At 41.5% G+C, this 18,070-nt stretch overlaps 1 protein-coding gene across 5 annotated transcripts in view; it reads left to right on the forward strand.

Annotated features, from left to right (window-relative positions):
* The window catches only part of LOC122564415 (genetic suppressor element 1-like), a 374,593-nt gene that overhangs the window by 269,405 nt on the left and 87,118 nt on the right, over positions 1–18,070 (forward strand). For all 5 annotated transcript variants that reach the window (XM_043719243.2, XM_043719246.2, XM_043719245.2 and 2 more), the window contains 3 exons: positions 3,972–4,248; positions 9,172–9,827; positions 14,328–14,440. In XM_043719243.2, the coding sequence (XP_043575178.2) occupies positions 3,972–4,248; positions 9,172–9,827; positions 14,328–14,440 (1,046 nt within the window). The remainder of the gene's footprint in view (positions 1–3,971; positions 4,249–9,171; positions 9,828–14,327; positions 14,441–18,070) is intronic.

Raw genomic sequence — 18,070 nt, forward strand, 5'->3', positions numbered from 1 at the left:
CCACCATTCAATAGGATCTTTCCTAATTCAACATTTTCCCACATTCACTTTCTGTCCTTTCCCCATAACCCTTGAATCCTCTGCTGATGAAGAATCTATATATCTCAGCATTAAACATACACAAGGACTCTGCTCCACAGTTGCCTTTGGCAAGGAATTCCAAAGACTCTGAACACTCTGAACAAAGAACTGCCTCCTCATCTCAGTCTTAAATTGGTACCCCTTTATTTCTGAGACTATACTGTCTTGTCCTAGACTCTCCCATGAGGGGAAATATCTTCCCAGCATTTCCCCTCTAAAGACCCTCAAGAATCCTACACATTTCAATAAGATTACCTCTCATTTTTCTAAATTCCAGTAGGTCAAGCCCCAACTTGTTTAACCTCCGCTCACAGGACAATCCCTCCACACCAGGGATCATCAAAGTGAATCTTCTCTGATCTGCTTTCAATGAAATAATATCTTTCCTTAAATTGGACCAAAATGGCTCTCCATATTCCAGATGTGGTCTCACCAACACCTTGTATAGGTGCAGTAAGACTTCCCTACTCTTTTACTCCAACCTCCTTATAATAAGATCCAGCATTTTATTAGCCTTCCTGATTACCTGTTGCGCCTGTGTGCGAGCTTTCTTCGTTTTGTGCACAGATACCCCAAAGTCCTTTTATGTTACAGCTTTCTGTGTTTAGATAATACCCTGTTCTTTTGTTCTACCTTCCAAAATGAACAACTTCACATTTGCCGTATCATACTCCATTTGCCAACTTTTTGCCCACTTACTTAACCTATCAATATCGCTCTGTAAACGACTTTTAACTTTCTCGCAACTTGCATTCCCACCTATTTTTGTATCATCTGCAAAATTGACTATGGTTCATCCGCTTTTTCCTCCAAGTTATCAATTAGTATTGTAAATAGTTGCAATCCCAGTACTGTTCCCTATGGAACCCCACTGCTATAAGGCTGCCAAACTGAAAACGAACCTCTTATCCCCATTCGCTGTTTCCTGCCTATTAGCCAATTCTTTATTCACACCAGTATATTACTCCAAGACTGTGGACTCTAACTTTATGACTTAACCGTTTGTGTAGGACCTTGTTGAATGCCTTTTGAAAGTCTAAATACAACATGTTCCCCTCTATCCACCCTTGTTGAAACTTCCTTGTAAAAGTCTAATACATTACTCATTTCCCTTTCATGAAACCAGGCTGACTCTGCTTGCTTAGATTATGATTTTTTCAAATGTGCTGTTATTACTTCCTTAATGATTGATTCCAATGCTTTCCTAAGAATTGATGTTGGCTTGTTTGTCATTGTGGACTTTTGACTAATAGTAAGAGAACCAATAAGAGGGAGAAACCTACTTGACAATCTACATTCCAGCCACATCTATCCATGATTGCTATGAGTGATCACTGCACAATCCTTGTGAACATGTTCCTTGTTCACACTGAGGATCTGTCCATTAAATTGTGTGACACTATCAACCATGCTTAAGCAAAGCAGATCCACTGGCTCAGAATTGAAGGTGCTATGGGCTAGCAGCTGCAGAATTTTCATCTGTCACAATCTGTAACCTTATGGCCTGGTATTTATCTTGTTTTATCGTTATCATCAACCACTGGCGTGTGTCAAATTATCCCAGGAGCAGCACCTGACATACCCAAAAATGAGGTGCCAACCTCTGGGTGCTAAAGTGCAGGAATGCACATGTGCTAAACACTGGGAACAGCATGCTTTTGGCAGGGTAAATGATTCCACAGCCAACGGATCAGATCTAAGCTCTGAAGTCCTTGCATAATTCCATTACCAATGATAGTAGACATCTAAACAGCTAACAAAAGAGACCGAGCAAATATCCTCTCCCCAAGGATAGAAAAGGATAATGCTGAAAGTTTGCAACCATTTTCAGTAAGAAGTGATGAGTGCATAGTCCATCTCAGTGTCTGCCTGAAGTCTCCAGCATCATTCTTTGTGCCCATACCCAAGCTGTTCCAGAATTATTACCACTCTTACCTGACAAAGTGGAGAATTGCTAAGGTATGTACTGTCCCCAGAAAGTGGGACAAATTCAGTCTGACCAATTACTACCCAAACTGTCTACTCTCAGATCATCAACAAAGAGATGGGATACATTATCGACAATGCTACCAAATGGCATGTGACTGGCAGTAACCTGCTGACTGATGCTCTGTTTGGGTTCTGCCAGAACCACTTAGCTTATGACTTCATTACAACCTTCGTCCAAGCATTAGGAAAAGAGCTGAATTCCAATGGTGAAGTGAAAGTGACTGCTTTTGACATCAAGGTACCATTTCACCAAGTATCGCATGAAGGAACCCTTGTAGAAGTGAAATTAATGGGAATCAGTGAGAAAACTTTCCACTGTTTGCAGCCAGAAAAATAGTTAATCAAATGGTTACTTGAAGCCAATCTTCTCTGTCCCAAGATATCATTGCAGGAGTTCATCAGGATAGTGTCTTAGGCCACAGAATTTTCACAGAATTACAGAAGTGTTATGGCACAAAAGGAGTTCATTGTGTCTGTATTGGCTTATTAAATGTGCATCATTACCTAGTGCCAATCTCCTGGATTTTCCCTATTGACGAGCACATAATCATCAGGCGCCTGGAATGCCTCAATTGAACCTGTCTCCATCACACTTCCAGGCAGTACATTCCATACCCGAACTATTTGCTTATGTTGAACCATTTTTCCTCCCTTCACCCTTGCTTCCCTTGCAGATCACTTTGAAATCTTGTTCTGTGCAGAATAGTTACATGGTCTTGATAGACTGGATGTACCTTGAATTGAAATTTCACCATATGCTATGGTGGGATTCAAAACCATATCCCCAGAATATGAAACTGGGACTCTGAATTACTAGTCTAGTGATATTACTGCTGCAGCACCTCCCCTTGCTACATCACCTCAGTTGTTACATCAGTGACCTTCACTCCACCATAAAGTCAAAAATGGGAAGATTCACTGTTGATTGCACAGTATTCAGAACCATTGGCAGCTCCCCTGATACTGAAGCAGTTTGGCCCTGTAAGTACAAAGATTTGGACAATATTCAGGATTGAGCTGATAAATGACAATAATATTCATGCAACATTAGTGTGAGGCAATGATAATCTCAAACAAGGAATAATCTAACCAGCACATTCAGCGGCACTGGCATCATTGAATCCCCCATCATCAACATCCAAGGGATCACCTTTGATCAAAACTGAACTGGACCAGCCAATGTGAATACTGTGTTAACTCATGCAAGTCAGCAGCCTATGGCACTGACTCACCTTGCTCACCACTTGCCTGGATGTTTGTAGCTCAAAGAACGCTCAATAAAAAACTCAAATTGAACCAGGTTCAAGCCACCCCATCCACCACCATAAACACTCAGTCCCTCCACCACCAGCACATCGCAGCAATATTGCGTACCATCTACAAGGAGCATTACAGCAATTCCCCAAACCTCTTAGGATTGCAGCTTCCAAGCCCATCACCTGCAGCAGCTGGAAGAATGAGTATAGTAAGCTCAAAACCAGTGTTCAAGCACCAGGCACGTTGATTCATGTGCATTGCTTTCATTTCCTACAAAGTCCTTGTTGATTTTCAGCACCGTTTACAAAATGAACTCAAAGTCACACTTCATTCTGACCTGGAACTACATCACTGCTCCTTCACTGTAACTGCATAATCATCCTGGAACTCTCTAATAGCCCTGTGGGTGTAATTCAAGAAGACAGTTCATCACCACTTTCCTAAGAGCAGTTACAGAAGGGAATAAGTGCTAACATTGCTAGTAATGCCCATATCCCATGAATGAATGAATGTAAAAATTGCATTTAATGATCATTAAAAATAATTATTGGCTCAAACTTTTATAACATTTTCAATTGGATGTTTTGTGCATTTTTTAATAAAACAGAAAATGGTATTTCTGATCAGCTGCATTTCTTTTTCAGAGAAAGCCAAAGCACCCTCTCTGGGAAGTGGAAAAGCTCGAACTTTGCCTATAGAGCCTATTGCCGTGCCTGCTTCCTCTTCTCTTCTTGGGGTCTCCTCGAACATTTCTTCACATTTCTCATCCTCAGAGGGGAAGTGTGGGCTGCGCCATAGCCCTCAGCAACAGGGGAGGGAGGAACGACCAGGACATGGAGTTGACTTCCGTCAGCACCACCTCCAGCAACTTCAAAGCGAACAAGGGCATCAGGTTTCCAAGCAGGAACGAGACAGAAGCAGGTGAGTAGCATTTCAACATGAGCTGATGTTCCACAAACAAAGAGTATGGACTATTCTGAAATAAATGGTATTGTACTAATTGCAGTAAGATTTGTCTTATATGCTGTGCTTAAATCCAAAATCAGTGTTGTCTAACAGTACACATCTCCTTCCACCTTGTATAAATATTCATTCTTTCCTTCTCCATTCCTGATCTTCAGGACCTACCTTCCAGTTCTTCATCTTCATCCTAGTATAAGTCTTATCTCTTCTGTAAACCCGTGAGAGATGGAGGAGGTGAGAGTCTGTACAAACCATATTAGATTTCAGCTTTTGCCGGGAAATTTTACTGAGATTTATTCAAAGTCATTGCTGCTGTTGCTGCCATGGAGGTTGATCTAGTGGAAAGCCAGAATATGGGTATGCTGTAGTCCACAATTATATCTTGTTGGATGATTTTTTAACTGTTAGAAATGCAGGTACGTTTAGGGTCAAACATAAAGCTCTGAGCTGATTGAGGGCAAATGATGCTTGTTGGACTTTGAATCAGATCCCTTCCTCCCTTTCCATCTTTTCCTCACCTTTGGGGATATTGCATCACCCTTGTCAGGATTTGTATGTAGTTTTATCAGTTGGAAATATGAATGATTTAATTAGATTAGATTACTTAGTGTGGAAACAGGCCCTTCGGCCCAACAAGTCCACACCGCCCCGCCGAAGCGCAACCCACCCATACCCCTAACCTAACCATTTACCCCTTACCTAACGCTCCCTGCACATCTTTGGACTGTGGGAGGAAACCGGAGCACCCAGAGGAAACCCACACAGACACGGTGCAGGATAATAGATGAAAAGTAATATTGGTGATCTGGTGGCAGGGGAAAAGCATTCAATTGTGTGTAATAACACTTAGGGATATAAAATGAAATTAAAAAGAGCTGGGACCTGTTCAAGTGTCCTTGAAATTGGAGCATGCAGTGTCCACCAATACAGTCAAGGCACTTAGAGAAAAGTGGGCACTGTGAGGCCTAGAATTCATTATCTCCCCCTCCAACACCATTGTGATTTAGTCTCCTCCCTCTTTTCCTACACTTCTTTTGTTTTAGTTGCTGCTGCACTGCCCCTGGTGGGCATTGCCTGTAATTAATAGCTATTTAATTGGTTTCACTAGTTCATTTAAAAAAAAGGGGCTAGCAGCTGCTTGGGTGTCCATGGAAATAGAACACCCTCGAGGCATTTAGAAAGACATGGGCACCGTAGGGGCTTGAATTCATGACCTCCCCCCTCCAACACCAGTTTGATTTAACCCCTCCTCTTTTCCTGTCTTTGCTTCGCTTTTATTTCTGTTACACTTCCCCTTGTGGGCAATTAATTATTGTTCATTTTATTAATTCATAAAAGAGAGCTGGGACCTCCCAGCATTTTTTTTGTGATTGTAAGGCTGCTTCTGCTGGGCAGTGTTAGTTGTTTGTTTGAATAGATAATTAGGTGATTTTTGTCCTTTTTAACATAAGACAAGGAGCTGAACTCACAATATCTGAATAAAATGTTGTTGTCATCAGAAACAAAAACAAGTTAAATTCTTCCCCATTGTGGACTTGGCTTCTGAATCGGGAAAACGTCCATATGGGAAAGGTAGAAACTGACGTTGCTCTAAACCACAGACTTACAATAAAACTCTGAGCATATTTTGCTGTCTCATTCAATATATGGATATCCGTTAGTTAACGGCTTTCAAGGCTATAATCAAAGAAAACTTGCTGAATGAGAAAAGTATCACTTGCTTCATCTTTTCCATCACTGACTTGCACATTGCAAGGTAAAGAAGGCCAACTCTTATTAGTACTGAATTGATGTACAAGTTATTTTAGAAAATCAATCACATCACTCTGCAGAAAATGGAAGTTAATTCTCACTTTTGGCCAATTATTAGCTAGGTAAGGCTAAGCATCCAGTCACTTACAAACACAGTAATATGGATTGGTATGTTACCACAAACATATACTGCTCAAACTGTGTAAAATATCAAGAAATTGATGTTTTCTCTCTAATCATAGAATGGAAGGTAATGCCATGATATTGGCTCCCTAAAATACTTTTTTTTAATTAACCAGCCTTATGATCATTTGTATCCAACAGAGATTATATGAAATTCTTTGGAAGAAACAGTAAGATTCAGAATCCAGAATCAGTACGGCATGTACAGTTAAAAGATGGATTTCTTTATTCATCTCCTGGAACATCTTTGCTGAGAATGGCTATGGTAGCCTTAAGTGAACAAAATGCACAATGTGATTTTCAATACATAATTCCTGCAATCTATTTTGTAAATGAATTTGACGTTTAAGTGTCAATCAGAAATGAGGAATGTCACACAATATAACGAATGCATAAAGAGAACATGCTGTTGGAGGAGGAATGCTACTCTCTCTTCAGATCTTTGCATCTCTGTTTTAAATAAGTGACCCTTTCTTCTGCAACTACATCCACTGGTTTGAGAATCCCCACTAGTGGAAACATTGTCTCAACATCTACCCTACTGAGCCCCCCTCTTGTATGTTTCATTAAGATCACCCCTCAGTTTTTCTGACATGTAGTAAATAAAGGCTTAGCCTGTCTACCGGTTCTTGATAAGTCAAGCCCTTAATCCCAGGAATCAGTCTAGTGAATCTCTGTTGAACTGCTTCCAGTAGGAGAAAGTGAGGACTGCAGATGCTGGAGATCAGAGCTGAAAAATGTGTTGCTGGAAAAGCGCAGCAGGTCAGGCAGCATCCAAGGAACAGGAGAATCGATGTTTCGGGCATAAGCCCTTCTTCAGGAATGAGGAGGGTGTGCCAATCAGGCTAAGATATAAGATAGGGAGGAGGGACTTGGGGGAGGGGCATTGGGAATGCGATAGATGGAAGGAGGTTAAGGTGAGGGTGATAGGCCGGAGAGGGGGTTGGGGCGGAGAGGTCAGGAAGAAGATTGCGGGTCAAGAAGGTGGTGCTGAGTCCGAGGGTTGGGCTTGAGATAAGGTGGGGGAAGGGAAAATGAGGAAGCTGGAGAAATCTGCATTCATCCCTTGTGGTTGGCGGGTTCCTAGGCAGAAGATGAGGCGTTCTTCCTCCAGGCGTCGTGTTGCCATGGCGTCTGGCGATGGAGGAGGCCAAGGATCTGCATGTCCTTGGTGGAGTGGGAGGGGGAGTTAAGTGTTCAGCCACAGGGCGGTTGGGTTGGTTGGTGCAGGTGTCCCAGAATGTTCTCTGAAACTTGCAGAACGTTGCCTTTTTGAAACCCAAAAACACAACATCTACCGATTCACTAATACCAAATCTGTTTGTTATATTCTCAAAGAACTCTAGCAAACTTGCCAAGCATAATTTCTATTTCACAAAATCATGTTGACTCTGCTTATGTTAAGCTGTCCCTGCTAATTTCTTCCTTGGTAACAAATTCACCACTTCCCCAAAGAGACATGTTAGGTTAATTGGATAAAGTTTTCTGGTTGCTGTTTCCCTTGCTTCTTACACAGGAATGTCACATTTACATTTTTCCAATCCACTGGAACCCTCCTGGAATCCGGTGAGTTCTGTAATATTTCAACTAATGTCTGCAACTATCTCTGCAGCCACTTCCTATAAAACCCTTGGATGCCAGCCATCAGGTCCTCGTGACCTGTCTGTCTTCAGTCCCATTAAAATATAAAATACTTTGTCCCTTGTGATAGAGACTGCTTTAAGACCTTTTCTCCCATTAGCACTTTGCGTACCTATTATCTTTGGGATGCTAGTAGTGCCCTCCACAATGTGAATAAATTCAAAGCTCTGTTTTAAATTATCTGCCATTTTCCTGCACCCCGTCATAAATTGTGCAGTTGCATCCTCTAAGGAGCTCACTTATCTTAGCTACACTTTGCAAATACCCATAGAAACTCTTTGTTTCCATGTTTCTTGCTGATATACTTTCATAGTCAATTGTGTTCTTTTTTAATACCTACATGATAGCCACCTCGGAATGGACATACTCTGCTGCTGTAATCGCTAAAATAATGCTTGCAACATTATGGGATGCATAGACACAGCTCCCATCAATGACCAGAACAAGTTAGAATCTAATTTCTTGTGCAACTGGAAGAAACCAGACAGTTTCTATTGCCCCACTTCAGTACCAAATTGCAAGTTCCTACCTGTGGATAGCAATGGGTAGGGGAATATTTGACTTCCTTTTCTCACTTCCAATGAATGAGGTGCTGAGGACAGTAGTAGTCCTGAGCAGTTATTTTAGCTGAAACTAGCTGAGACAGCTGTAGATCTCAGTATGACACCAGAGTTAGCACGTTCACCTACTCCAATTTTTGATAAAGTTCATAAATCAACTTTATGCAGAAAGATTTTAGGGAAATAATCTGCAAAGAAAAAGAATTAACTTAACATTAAATTTTCCATCTCACTGATGATTGGTCAAATTCCTGATTAGGTAATAGAATCGCCTCTATTGTCTTGCAGCTTTCAAAGTGGTTTGAAATAAGAATGCATACTCACTTCCCTGAGATTGCAGTGATAATGGGACGCAAAGACATGGTTCTGGCATGAAAATTGTCCTGTGTTTCAAAAATTTCTTACAGAACTGTAAATGTTTAGAGCTCCAGACTTAATTTCAAATTGCTTAGTTTCTATTTCATTTTTAGACACAGGCAAAAGATAAATGATTTTCAAATGAGTTCAGTATTAGTTATGTGAATAACTTGAGAAGTAACTACAACTGAAATGCTTCAAAATTGCTCTCTGGTAAATGCCATTCCTGGGCAAATAAAACAGCATGATAAATCAAAAGAGGAAGATTGAAATACATTGTTTGCTATCTGTTGAACATTATGCTTTTAAGTATAGTCTTCATATAAGCAATGCCAATAATACTGTTATTAATGGCTTTTCCTTCTTAAAACATTCATTTTTCTTATAGAACAATCTCAGAAGATGAAAACCAGGATCGGCCACAACAATTAAGAGCTCCTCCTCCTCTCATCTCTCCACACCGCTCTTTGAGAGAGACCTCCCCTCTGCCAAGACCCTTTCTATCTCCTCATGCACTTCAACCAGCTCAAGCACTTAACTACAGCACTAACTACTCTAGAATCAACAATGATGCACTGAAGGACCCAGAAAAATCTCTGAATGATAATCTGAAAAATGATGCTTTCAAAAAGATCACTGGAGAGCACTTTAGCCCAGAATTTACTAAATCTTGCACTGGTAAAGATGTGAGTGTAATTAAAAAATCTGGAATGCCAAGTCTAAAAACTGACACAGTGCCACATTTGAAGGGCCAGACTTCTAGTCATCAATGCACGAATGATTTCAACAATGACTTCAAACACCAAATTGCAAATAGCCATCTTGAAGAGATACAAAAACAATGCTTGGATTTATCTACCACCTCGGGAGCAACTGATCTGAGTTTGAAAAGCAGAAAGAGTTCTCCTGCACCTAGTACATCTGTGCTTTGTAGCAATTATGCCACTGCCAACTGCACGGACAATCAAGAGCTTCAACTCCAGCAACCTATTGTCAGCAAGTTAGATCTAGCAGAAAAGAAATTGAAGGAAGCCAGATTGAATGGTAAGGCATTTCTAAGATTGTAAACTTATCCCACATTTACGCATAGGCTCCACCACCGCATTAATTCAACTTGCACCTCAGTCTTAGTTCTACAGGTTTGTCATTGTAAAGGGCCATTCGTGTTTTACATCTCTTCTAATTTGGACTGATTGGTTTGAGGGTTTGGCTATTTGAATGTCATTAACTTTCCACAGTATGGCTATTTTAGTATACTATGTTCGAAGGACAGAAAGATAATCCACAATTACAAAAAAGAAGAACTGCCCCGTTGCACACAGCAGTTTAGTGCAAATGTACCAACCATAAGCGTAGGAGGCTGAGGGGTGATGTTATAGATGTTTACAAAATCTTGAGGGGAATGGATAGGGTGAATTGCCAAGGGCTTTTCTCCAGAATAGGGGAGTCCAAAACTAGGGGTGGTATGTTTAAGCGAGAAGGGAAAGATGTGAAATGGGCCTGAGGGTCAACTTTTTCACACAGGCGGTGGTGCGTATAATAAACAAGCTGCTAGAGGAAGTGATAGAGACTGGTGGAATTATACCATTTAAAGACATTTGGACAGGTATGTGAATAGAAATAGTTGAGGGGGCTAAGGGCCACATGCAGGCAAATGGGACTAATTCAGTTTAAGAAACCTGGACGGCATGGACGAATTGGGCCAAAGGGCCTGTTTCCTTGCTGTATGACTGTATAAACGAGGACTGGTAGAACAGTAATTTGGGTTATAAGACCATAAGAAGTAGGAGCAGAAATTAAGCCATTCAGCCATCAAGACTGAACCACCATTCAATCAAGGCTGATAAGTTTCTCAACCCTATTCTCCCGCGTTCTCCCTGTAACCCTTGATCCCCTTGACAATCAAGAATCTATCTATCTCAGTCTTAAATATACTCAATGACCTGGCCTCCACAGCCTTGTGTGGCAATGAATTCAATAGATTCACCACTCTCTGCCTGAAGAGGTTTCTCCTTATCTCCATTCTAAAAGGTCTTCCCTTTACTCTAAGGCTGTGCCCTTGGGCCCTAGTCTCTCCTACCAGTGGAAACATCTTCCCAACATTCAGTCTGTCCAGGCCATTCAGTATTTTGTAAGTTTCAATTAGATTCCCCTCTCATCCTTCTAAACTCCATAAAGTATACTCCCAGAGTCCTTAAATGTTCCTCATATGTTAAGCTTTTCATTTCTGAGACTATTCATGTGAACCTCCTCTGAACCCACCCCAGGACCACATCCATCCTGAGATATGGGGCCAAAAATGTGCACAATACTCCAAATGTGGTCTGACCAGAACCTTATAGAGCCTCAGAAGTACATCCCTGTTTTTATATTCAAGTCCTCTCAAAATAAATGCTAACATTGCATTTGTCTTCCTAACTACTGACACAACCTGCAAGTTTACCTTAAGAGAATCCTGGACTTCTTTGTTTACAAATAAGATTGTACACATCCAACAGTAACAGAAGACATTGTGGAACATATCTGATCTGCAGGACTGCTGCTATCTACAGAGTAAATGGAATTATATATTACATCATGTCATGGTGGATAGTGATGTACAGCAGTTTTAGATCAAAGCATTTCCCACTTTATTTGAAGTAAAAGTTTTACCCTTAATGAATCCTATGTGAAGTATACAGGCAGTTCACAGTAAACGTAAGTTTGAAATTGTTATATATGCTCATAATTCTAGTTGTCAATGGGATGCTGTGTTTGGGTTGTGTCTTAGACCATGTTTTACTACCAATAGGGTTACTAGTTGATTCTGGTTGTGGTAGTTATTCAATTTTACAGCTGTTTCATCATAATGTCAGGTCATTTAATAGATCCCAGGGATGGAATCTCTGAGCTATTTCCCTGCTAAGTTTGGCCATCATTGTTTAAGCTCTTCCTAACCAACACTGCATGGATCTCCCTGAAACCACTTCCAGAGTCATCATTGTGTCTGTTCCTGCATAAAGCTTTGCAGCAAGGATCTCAGACTACTCATGCTCTCCCAACTTTCCGAGAACTTACTGAGGCCCAATATTTGCTGGATGCTGTGCAAGAATAAACAATGGTGCCAAATCACTTCAACACTGACTACTTAACAGTTGTTTCATTTCCACACCAGGACTTCTGTTTTGTGTGAAAAGCCTGAAGCTTGTATATTGTTCAGCTGAATCTTGAAAAATTGTCGGCTGTTCTCCTACGAACCACCCAATAAGGATTGTTCGAACAATAATATGAGTTCTTTATTTGAATGTAAGATTATGTACATATATTGGTAACTGAATGGCTATGTAGACATGTAGGACAGCTGCAGTGTTCCATCTACAGAATACATATGAAAATCCAAACACACAAATTAGGAGCAATAGTATGCCATTTGGCCCTTCTATATTCATTAAGATTGTGGCTGATCTGATAGTATTTTGAATTCTGCATCTTCTACTACCTCTGCCTTCAAAATATTTAAGGGCCTCACCTCTTCCAGTTTCTGAGCCAGACAGTTACGAACTCCGAAACCCTGAAAGAGAAAAATAATCTCATCATTTCTGTCTTGAAGGGTCACCCCTACTTCTTAAACAGTGCCCCCATTTCACCTGCAGAGGGAAACGTTCTTGCCAAGTCCACCTTGACAAGGCTATTCAGGATCTTGTATACATCATTCAAGTCCCACTTCTGAACTCCAGTCAAAGTAAGTCCCGTTTGTCCAAACTTTCCTCAGAAGAAAACCTGCTCATTCCAGTTAGTAAACTCGCCAATCTCCTTTGAACCTCTGGAAAGGCATTTAAATCCTACCTTAAATAAGGAGACTGAAATTATATATTGTAGTTAAGGTGTAGTCTAAGCATAAATTCCTTACTTATATGCTCAATTCCTCTTGTAATGAAGGATAGGATTCCATTAGTCTTTTTAATTACCTGCTAAATCTGTAACAGTAACTTGTTGTGATCTATGCCTTAGAGTACTAAGATCCCTCTGCCCCCTCACATTTCTGCAATCATTGTCTGCTTAAGAATTATAGATTCTGTACAGTATGGAAACAGGCCTTTCAGCCCAACAAGTTCACACTGACCCTCTGAAGAGTAACCCACCCAGCGTGGGTTCAGTTCCTATCACCGGTTTGCGGTTACCATGAAGGACTCTCCTTCTCAATCTCTTCCCTCGCCTGAGGTTTGGTGGCCCTCAGGTTAAATCATCACCAGTTGCTTCTCTATAATAAGAGAGCAGCCCCTATGGTCTGGTAAGACTATGACGTCACAACAACGACTTAGAGTACTAGAATCTCTACAGTATGGAATAAGGTCATTTGACCCACTGAGTCAGCACCTTCCAAAGAGCATTCCATCCAGACCCAGTACCCCAACCCAGCTCTGTAATCCCACATTTCCCATGCTAACCCACCTAGCCTGCACATCCCCAGTTACTATGGACAATTTACCATGGCCAATCCACCTAACCCGTACACCTTTGGACTTATTTGTTCACGTTCTGGAATGGGTCTTGAAGCAGCTCTTTTATTGTACTTACCCTGCTGTGTGAGAAGGCTGTTTGCCACAGACAGTTTGTGAAGTGAAAATTTCCTTATTTGAGAACCGCACCTCCACCCTGATAACAGGACATGAGGGAATTGGACCAGCTCAGTGAGAAATTGCACAGAGCTGTGATTGGGAAAGACACCTGGAGTTTCTGGATCCCACATGTTTTCCCACCTCCATAAATTCTGGATCCATTTTGTATAAAGTCAGCAGATGAAGCAAGCTGCATTCATTGATCCATTTAATTCAAGTAAATAAACTGTTAAAGCTGTGTCAGAGTGATGTAACAGTTACAGTGAGTAAACTGAAAAGACTTTAGTGCTGTTTATTCTTAATATTTTTTTTATTTGATTTGGTTTATTATAGTCACATGTACTTAAGTACAGTGAAAAGCTTTGTTTTGCAACCAGTACAGGCAGATCATAGCAAATGTACAGATCATAAGGTGCTAAGACAGAGCAAGGCATAGGTTACTGCTGGACAGGAGGTGCACAAAGCAAGATCAACATTAGCTCTATCAACATTATTTGAAGTAATTTAAACCTTCTCATAATTTGATGCAGAGGTACTGCGATAGTTTCTGTGCATATGTCTGAAATGCCTCAGGCAACTGTCTGTGTGGAGTTTGCACAATCTCCCCGTGTCAGCGTGGGTTTCCTCTGGATGCTCTGGTTTCCTCCCACAATCCAAAGATGTGCAGGTCAGGTGAATTGGCCATGCTAAATTGCCCGTGGTGTCCAGGAATGTGCAGACTAGGTGGGTTAGCCATGGGAAATGCAGGGTTACAGTGAGAGGAAGGGGGTGGATCTGGGTGGGATGCTCTTTGGAGAGTGAGTATAGACTTTTAATGGGCTGAATGGCCTGCATCCATACTGTAGGGATTCGATGATTGATTTGTCTATGATTGTATGCATTTTTGTTTGACAATACATAGTTTTTATGACACACTTATTTCTCTTAATTGATTTTCTATCCCCAGGACAACACTCTGAGCACCGTTGTTTAGATGTCACATTCTGCAAAGGAGAGATAAGGAACAGGATACGCAGATTGGCAGAGCAACCTCCTCTTAAGCTGGATGACACTCCTAGGGTAGGTGCACAGAAATCTCATTTATGTGGTGGTTGCACTAGTCAGTGTGCTCACTGTGGTTTACTGCATATATTTTAGGACCTTCCTCCAGGTTTTGACACAAAATATTAAATTGAACTTTAGTATTATTATGTCAAATACTTAATCTGACAAGAAATGTAAAATAATAAAATGTTAATAGCATCTGTAAACCGAGAACACACACATATCCGTGTAACATTTACCTGTTTTATGCTCCTTTAAAATCAATGACTGGCCAAAAACATATTCTGATGTTATTACTAAATGAATAATTTGTACATAATGGTGATCCTGTACTTATCAAAGTAAAATAAACTTTTTCCTGTGATTTTATTTTGGGACAATCTTTTGTTTTCTTATTTTGTTTCACTGCTGTATAGTTTTGTCGTGTGTGTGTTGGAACGAATACTTTAAAAGTTCTTATGTTGTTCAAACTACCTTGGTCTGACAAAAAAAAGGTGTAAAGAAAATATTCTAAATGCCATGAAATAATGTTTCTGGCTTGCACTGAAGGAGGAATAAGTCCGTGCTTTTCATATTTTAGCACCCTTCCATTATTTCACTTATCTCACCACACATCTCCCCTCGCTGCCTTTCTTGAAAACCTTGCCTTCTTGCTGAGATACCTGTGCCTCAACCAGATAGCTGCAATCCACATCTGAGTTTTGATAGTGAATACCATCAGCCACTTGGCAATACAACCAAATCCATTCTGGTTCCCAAATGATGTGCACAGTGATCACTGTGCAGCTGTTGTGTGAATAGAAATATTATATTAGTCCAGAAATTGGACTCTGACCCTTTGAGATTTTAAGTTTGTGGTAATTGTGAGTGACACCAAATGCAGTCTTCATACACAATGTCTATTCATCGATGTTCATAGTTTACCAATACTCATATGATGAAAAGAGTCTGTCACAGCTTCTAGACTTCTCAAAGGGCCTTAGAGAACGTTATCCTTTTTGCTAATTATATAGTGCTAATATTCTTTCGGAAGAATGTATCCCCTCTATCTGGAATGACCTACATGGGACGCCAGACCCACAGCAAAGTGGTTGACTCTGAAAAGCCCTCTGAAGTGGTTCAGCAAGGCAGTTGTTTGTAAAACGTTTCAAATAAGGAATGTAAATAGACCGCCTGGCATCAACCTAGACTCTGCACAGTCCTCCTTCCTAACATCAGGGGTCTAAGTGCCATAATTGTGAGAGCTGTCTCACAGTCTAGTCAAGCTACACTTTACATGCAACTTCCCAGACACCACCATCACCATCCATGGTGATGTGTTTTCCAACAACAGCTAAGGCAGTGGCACTGTTGTATGCAGTCGGGTGGGAATTGTTCTGGGAATCCTCACCATTGACTTGGATGCCGTGAACTGTCATGGTAGCATTTTTGAAATGGACAAGGAAACTTCCTACAGATTACTGCGTACCAAGCTCCATGGCTGCAGTGTCAGTACTCTTCCATGTTGAGCACCACTTTGAAGAAGAGCAGGGGGTGTACTCTTTGGTGGTGAGGAGTGGGTGAATGGATTGCAATTGAGAGTGTGTTGCTGGAAAAGCACAGCAGGTCAGGCAGCATCTGAGGAGCAGAAAAATCGACGCTTAGGGCTGGAGCCCCCCCAACAGGAGCAGTGAGGGTCTCCGGCCCGGAGCATCGATTTTCCTGCTCCTCGGATGCTGCCTGACCTGCTGTGCTTTTCCAGCAACACACTCTCAACTCTGATCTCCAGCATCTGCAGACCTAACTGTCTCCTGAATGGATTGCAATGTCCACCACCAAGACTGGCTCAGCAGCAGCACTGTTGATTGAGTTGGTCAGGTCCTATAGGACACAGCTGCTAGATTGGGTCTGCAGCAGATTGTGCAGGAACCAACAAGAGAACAACAGGACCTTGATCAGATGGGCCAATGGGCTGAGGAGTGGCAAATGGAGATTCATTTAGATAAATATGAGGAGTTGCATTTTGATAAGACAAATCAGGCCAGGGCTTATACACTTAATGGTAGGGCCTTGGGGAGTGTTGCCAAACAAAAGGACCTAGGGGTATAGGTGCATTGTTCCTTGAAAGTGGAGTCGCAGGTAGACAGGGTGGTAATGAAGACAATTGGCATACTTGCATTCATTGGTCAGTGCATTGAGTGTTCTAATTGGGAGATCATGTTACAGGACATTGGTTAGGCCACTTTTGGAACACTGCATTTAGTCCTGATCTCCCTGCTATAGGAAATATGTTGTTAAACTTGAAAGGGTGCAGAGAAGGTTTACAAAGATGTTGCTGGGATTGGAGCGTTGAGCTTTGGGAGAGGCTGAATAGGCTGGGCCTTTTCTTCCTAGAGTTTGGAAAGCTGAGGGGTGACCTTATAATGGTTTATAAAACCATGAGGGGCCTTAATAGGGTGAATAGATAAAATCTTTTTCCCAGGGTATAGGAGTCCAAAACTCGAGGGTATAGGTTTAAGGTGAGAGGGGCAAGTTTTAAATGAGACCTAAGGGGCAATGTTTTCACACGGAGAGTGGTGAGTGCATGGAATGAACTGCCAGAGGAAGTGGTCGAGACTGGTACAGTTACCATTAAAAGGCATCTGGATGGGATTATGAATAGGAAGGGTTTGGAGGAATGTTGGCCAAATGCTGGTAAATGGGATTAGATCAGTTAGGATATTGGTCGGCATGGACAAGTTGGAGCTGAAAAATGTGTTGCTGGAAAAGCGCAGCAGGTCAGGCAGCATCCAAGGAGCAGGAGAATCGACGCTTCGGGCATAAGCCCTTCTTCAGGAATGAAGAAGTTGGACAAGTTGGACCAAAGGGTCTGTTTCTGTGTTGTACAACTCTATGGCTCTATGACTGTAAGAGGGAAAAACATACTTGACCGCATCCTTACCAATCTACCAGATCTCACCATGACAGTATCAGTAAGAGTGACCACCCCACAGTTCTTGTGGAGACGAAATCCTGCCTTCACATTGAGAATACCCTCCATTGTGTTGTGTGACACTATCATTGTGATAAATGGGGCAGACTTCAAACAGATCTAGCAACTCAAGACTGGGCATCCATGAGGCACTGTGGGCCAACAAAAGCAGCAGAATTTTCAACTTCAGTCAGCCATTACTATCAAGTCAGGGGATCAACCCTTGTTCAAGTGCAGGGGAGCTTGGCAGGAGTACTAGGCATACCTAACAATGAGGTGCCAACCTGGTAAAGCTACCAAACAGGACTACTTGTGTGCTAAACAGCATAAGCAGCAAATGATAAACAGAGCTAAATGATTCCTAAATGAAAACATCAGGTATAAGCTCTGCAGTCATGGCATATCCAATTGTGAATGGTACTGAAGAATTCAGCAACTCACTGAAGGAGGATGTCCCCATCCTCAAAGATGGGAGAGCACAGCACATTAGTGCAAAAAATAAGACAGAAGCGTTCACAGTGACCTTCAACCAGAAGTGCAGAATGAATGATCCATCTTGGCCTACTCTAGTGGTCCCCAGCATCGGAAATGCAAGTCTTCAACCAATAAGTTGACTTCATGTAATATCCAGAAACAGCTGAAGGTGCTGGCTCCTGCAAAGCTATGGGCCCTGACAACATTCCAGCAATGTATGA

Source organism: Chiloscyllium plagiosum, unplaced genomic scaffold, assembly GCF_037043375.1.
Source record: "Chiloscyllium plagiosum isolate Xiang-an unplaced genomic scaffold, Cpla_swu_hap1 HiC_scaffold_34, whole genome shotgun sequence".
Lineage (NCBI taxonomy): Eukaryota > Metazoa > Chordata > Chondrichthyes > Orectolobiformes > Hemiscylliidae > Chiloscyllium > Chiloscyllium plagiosum.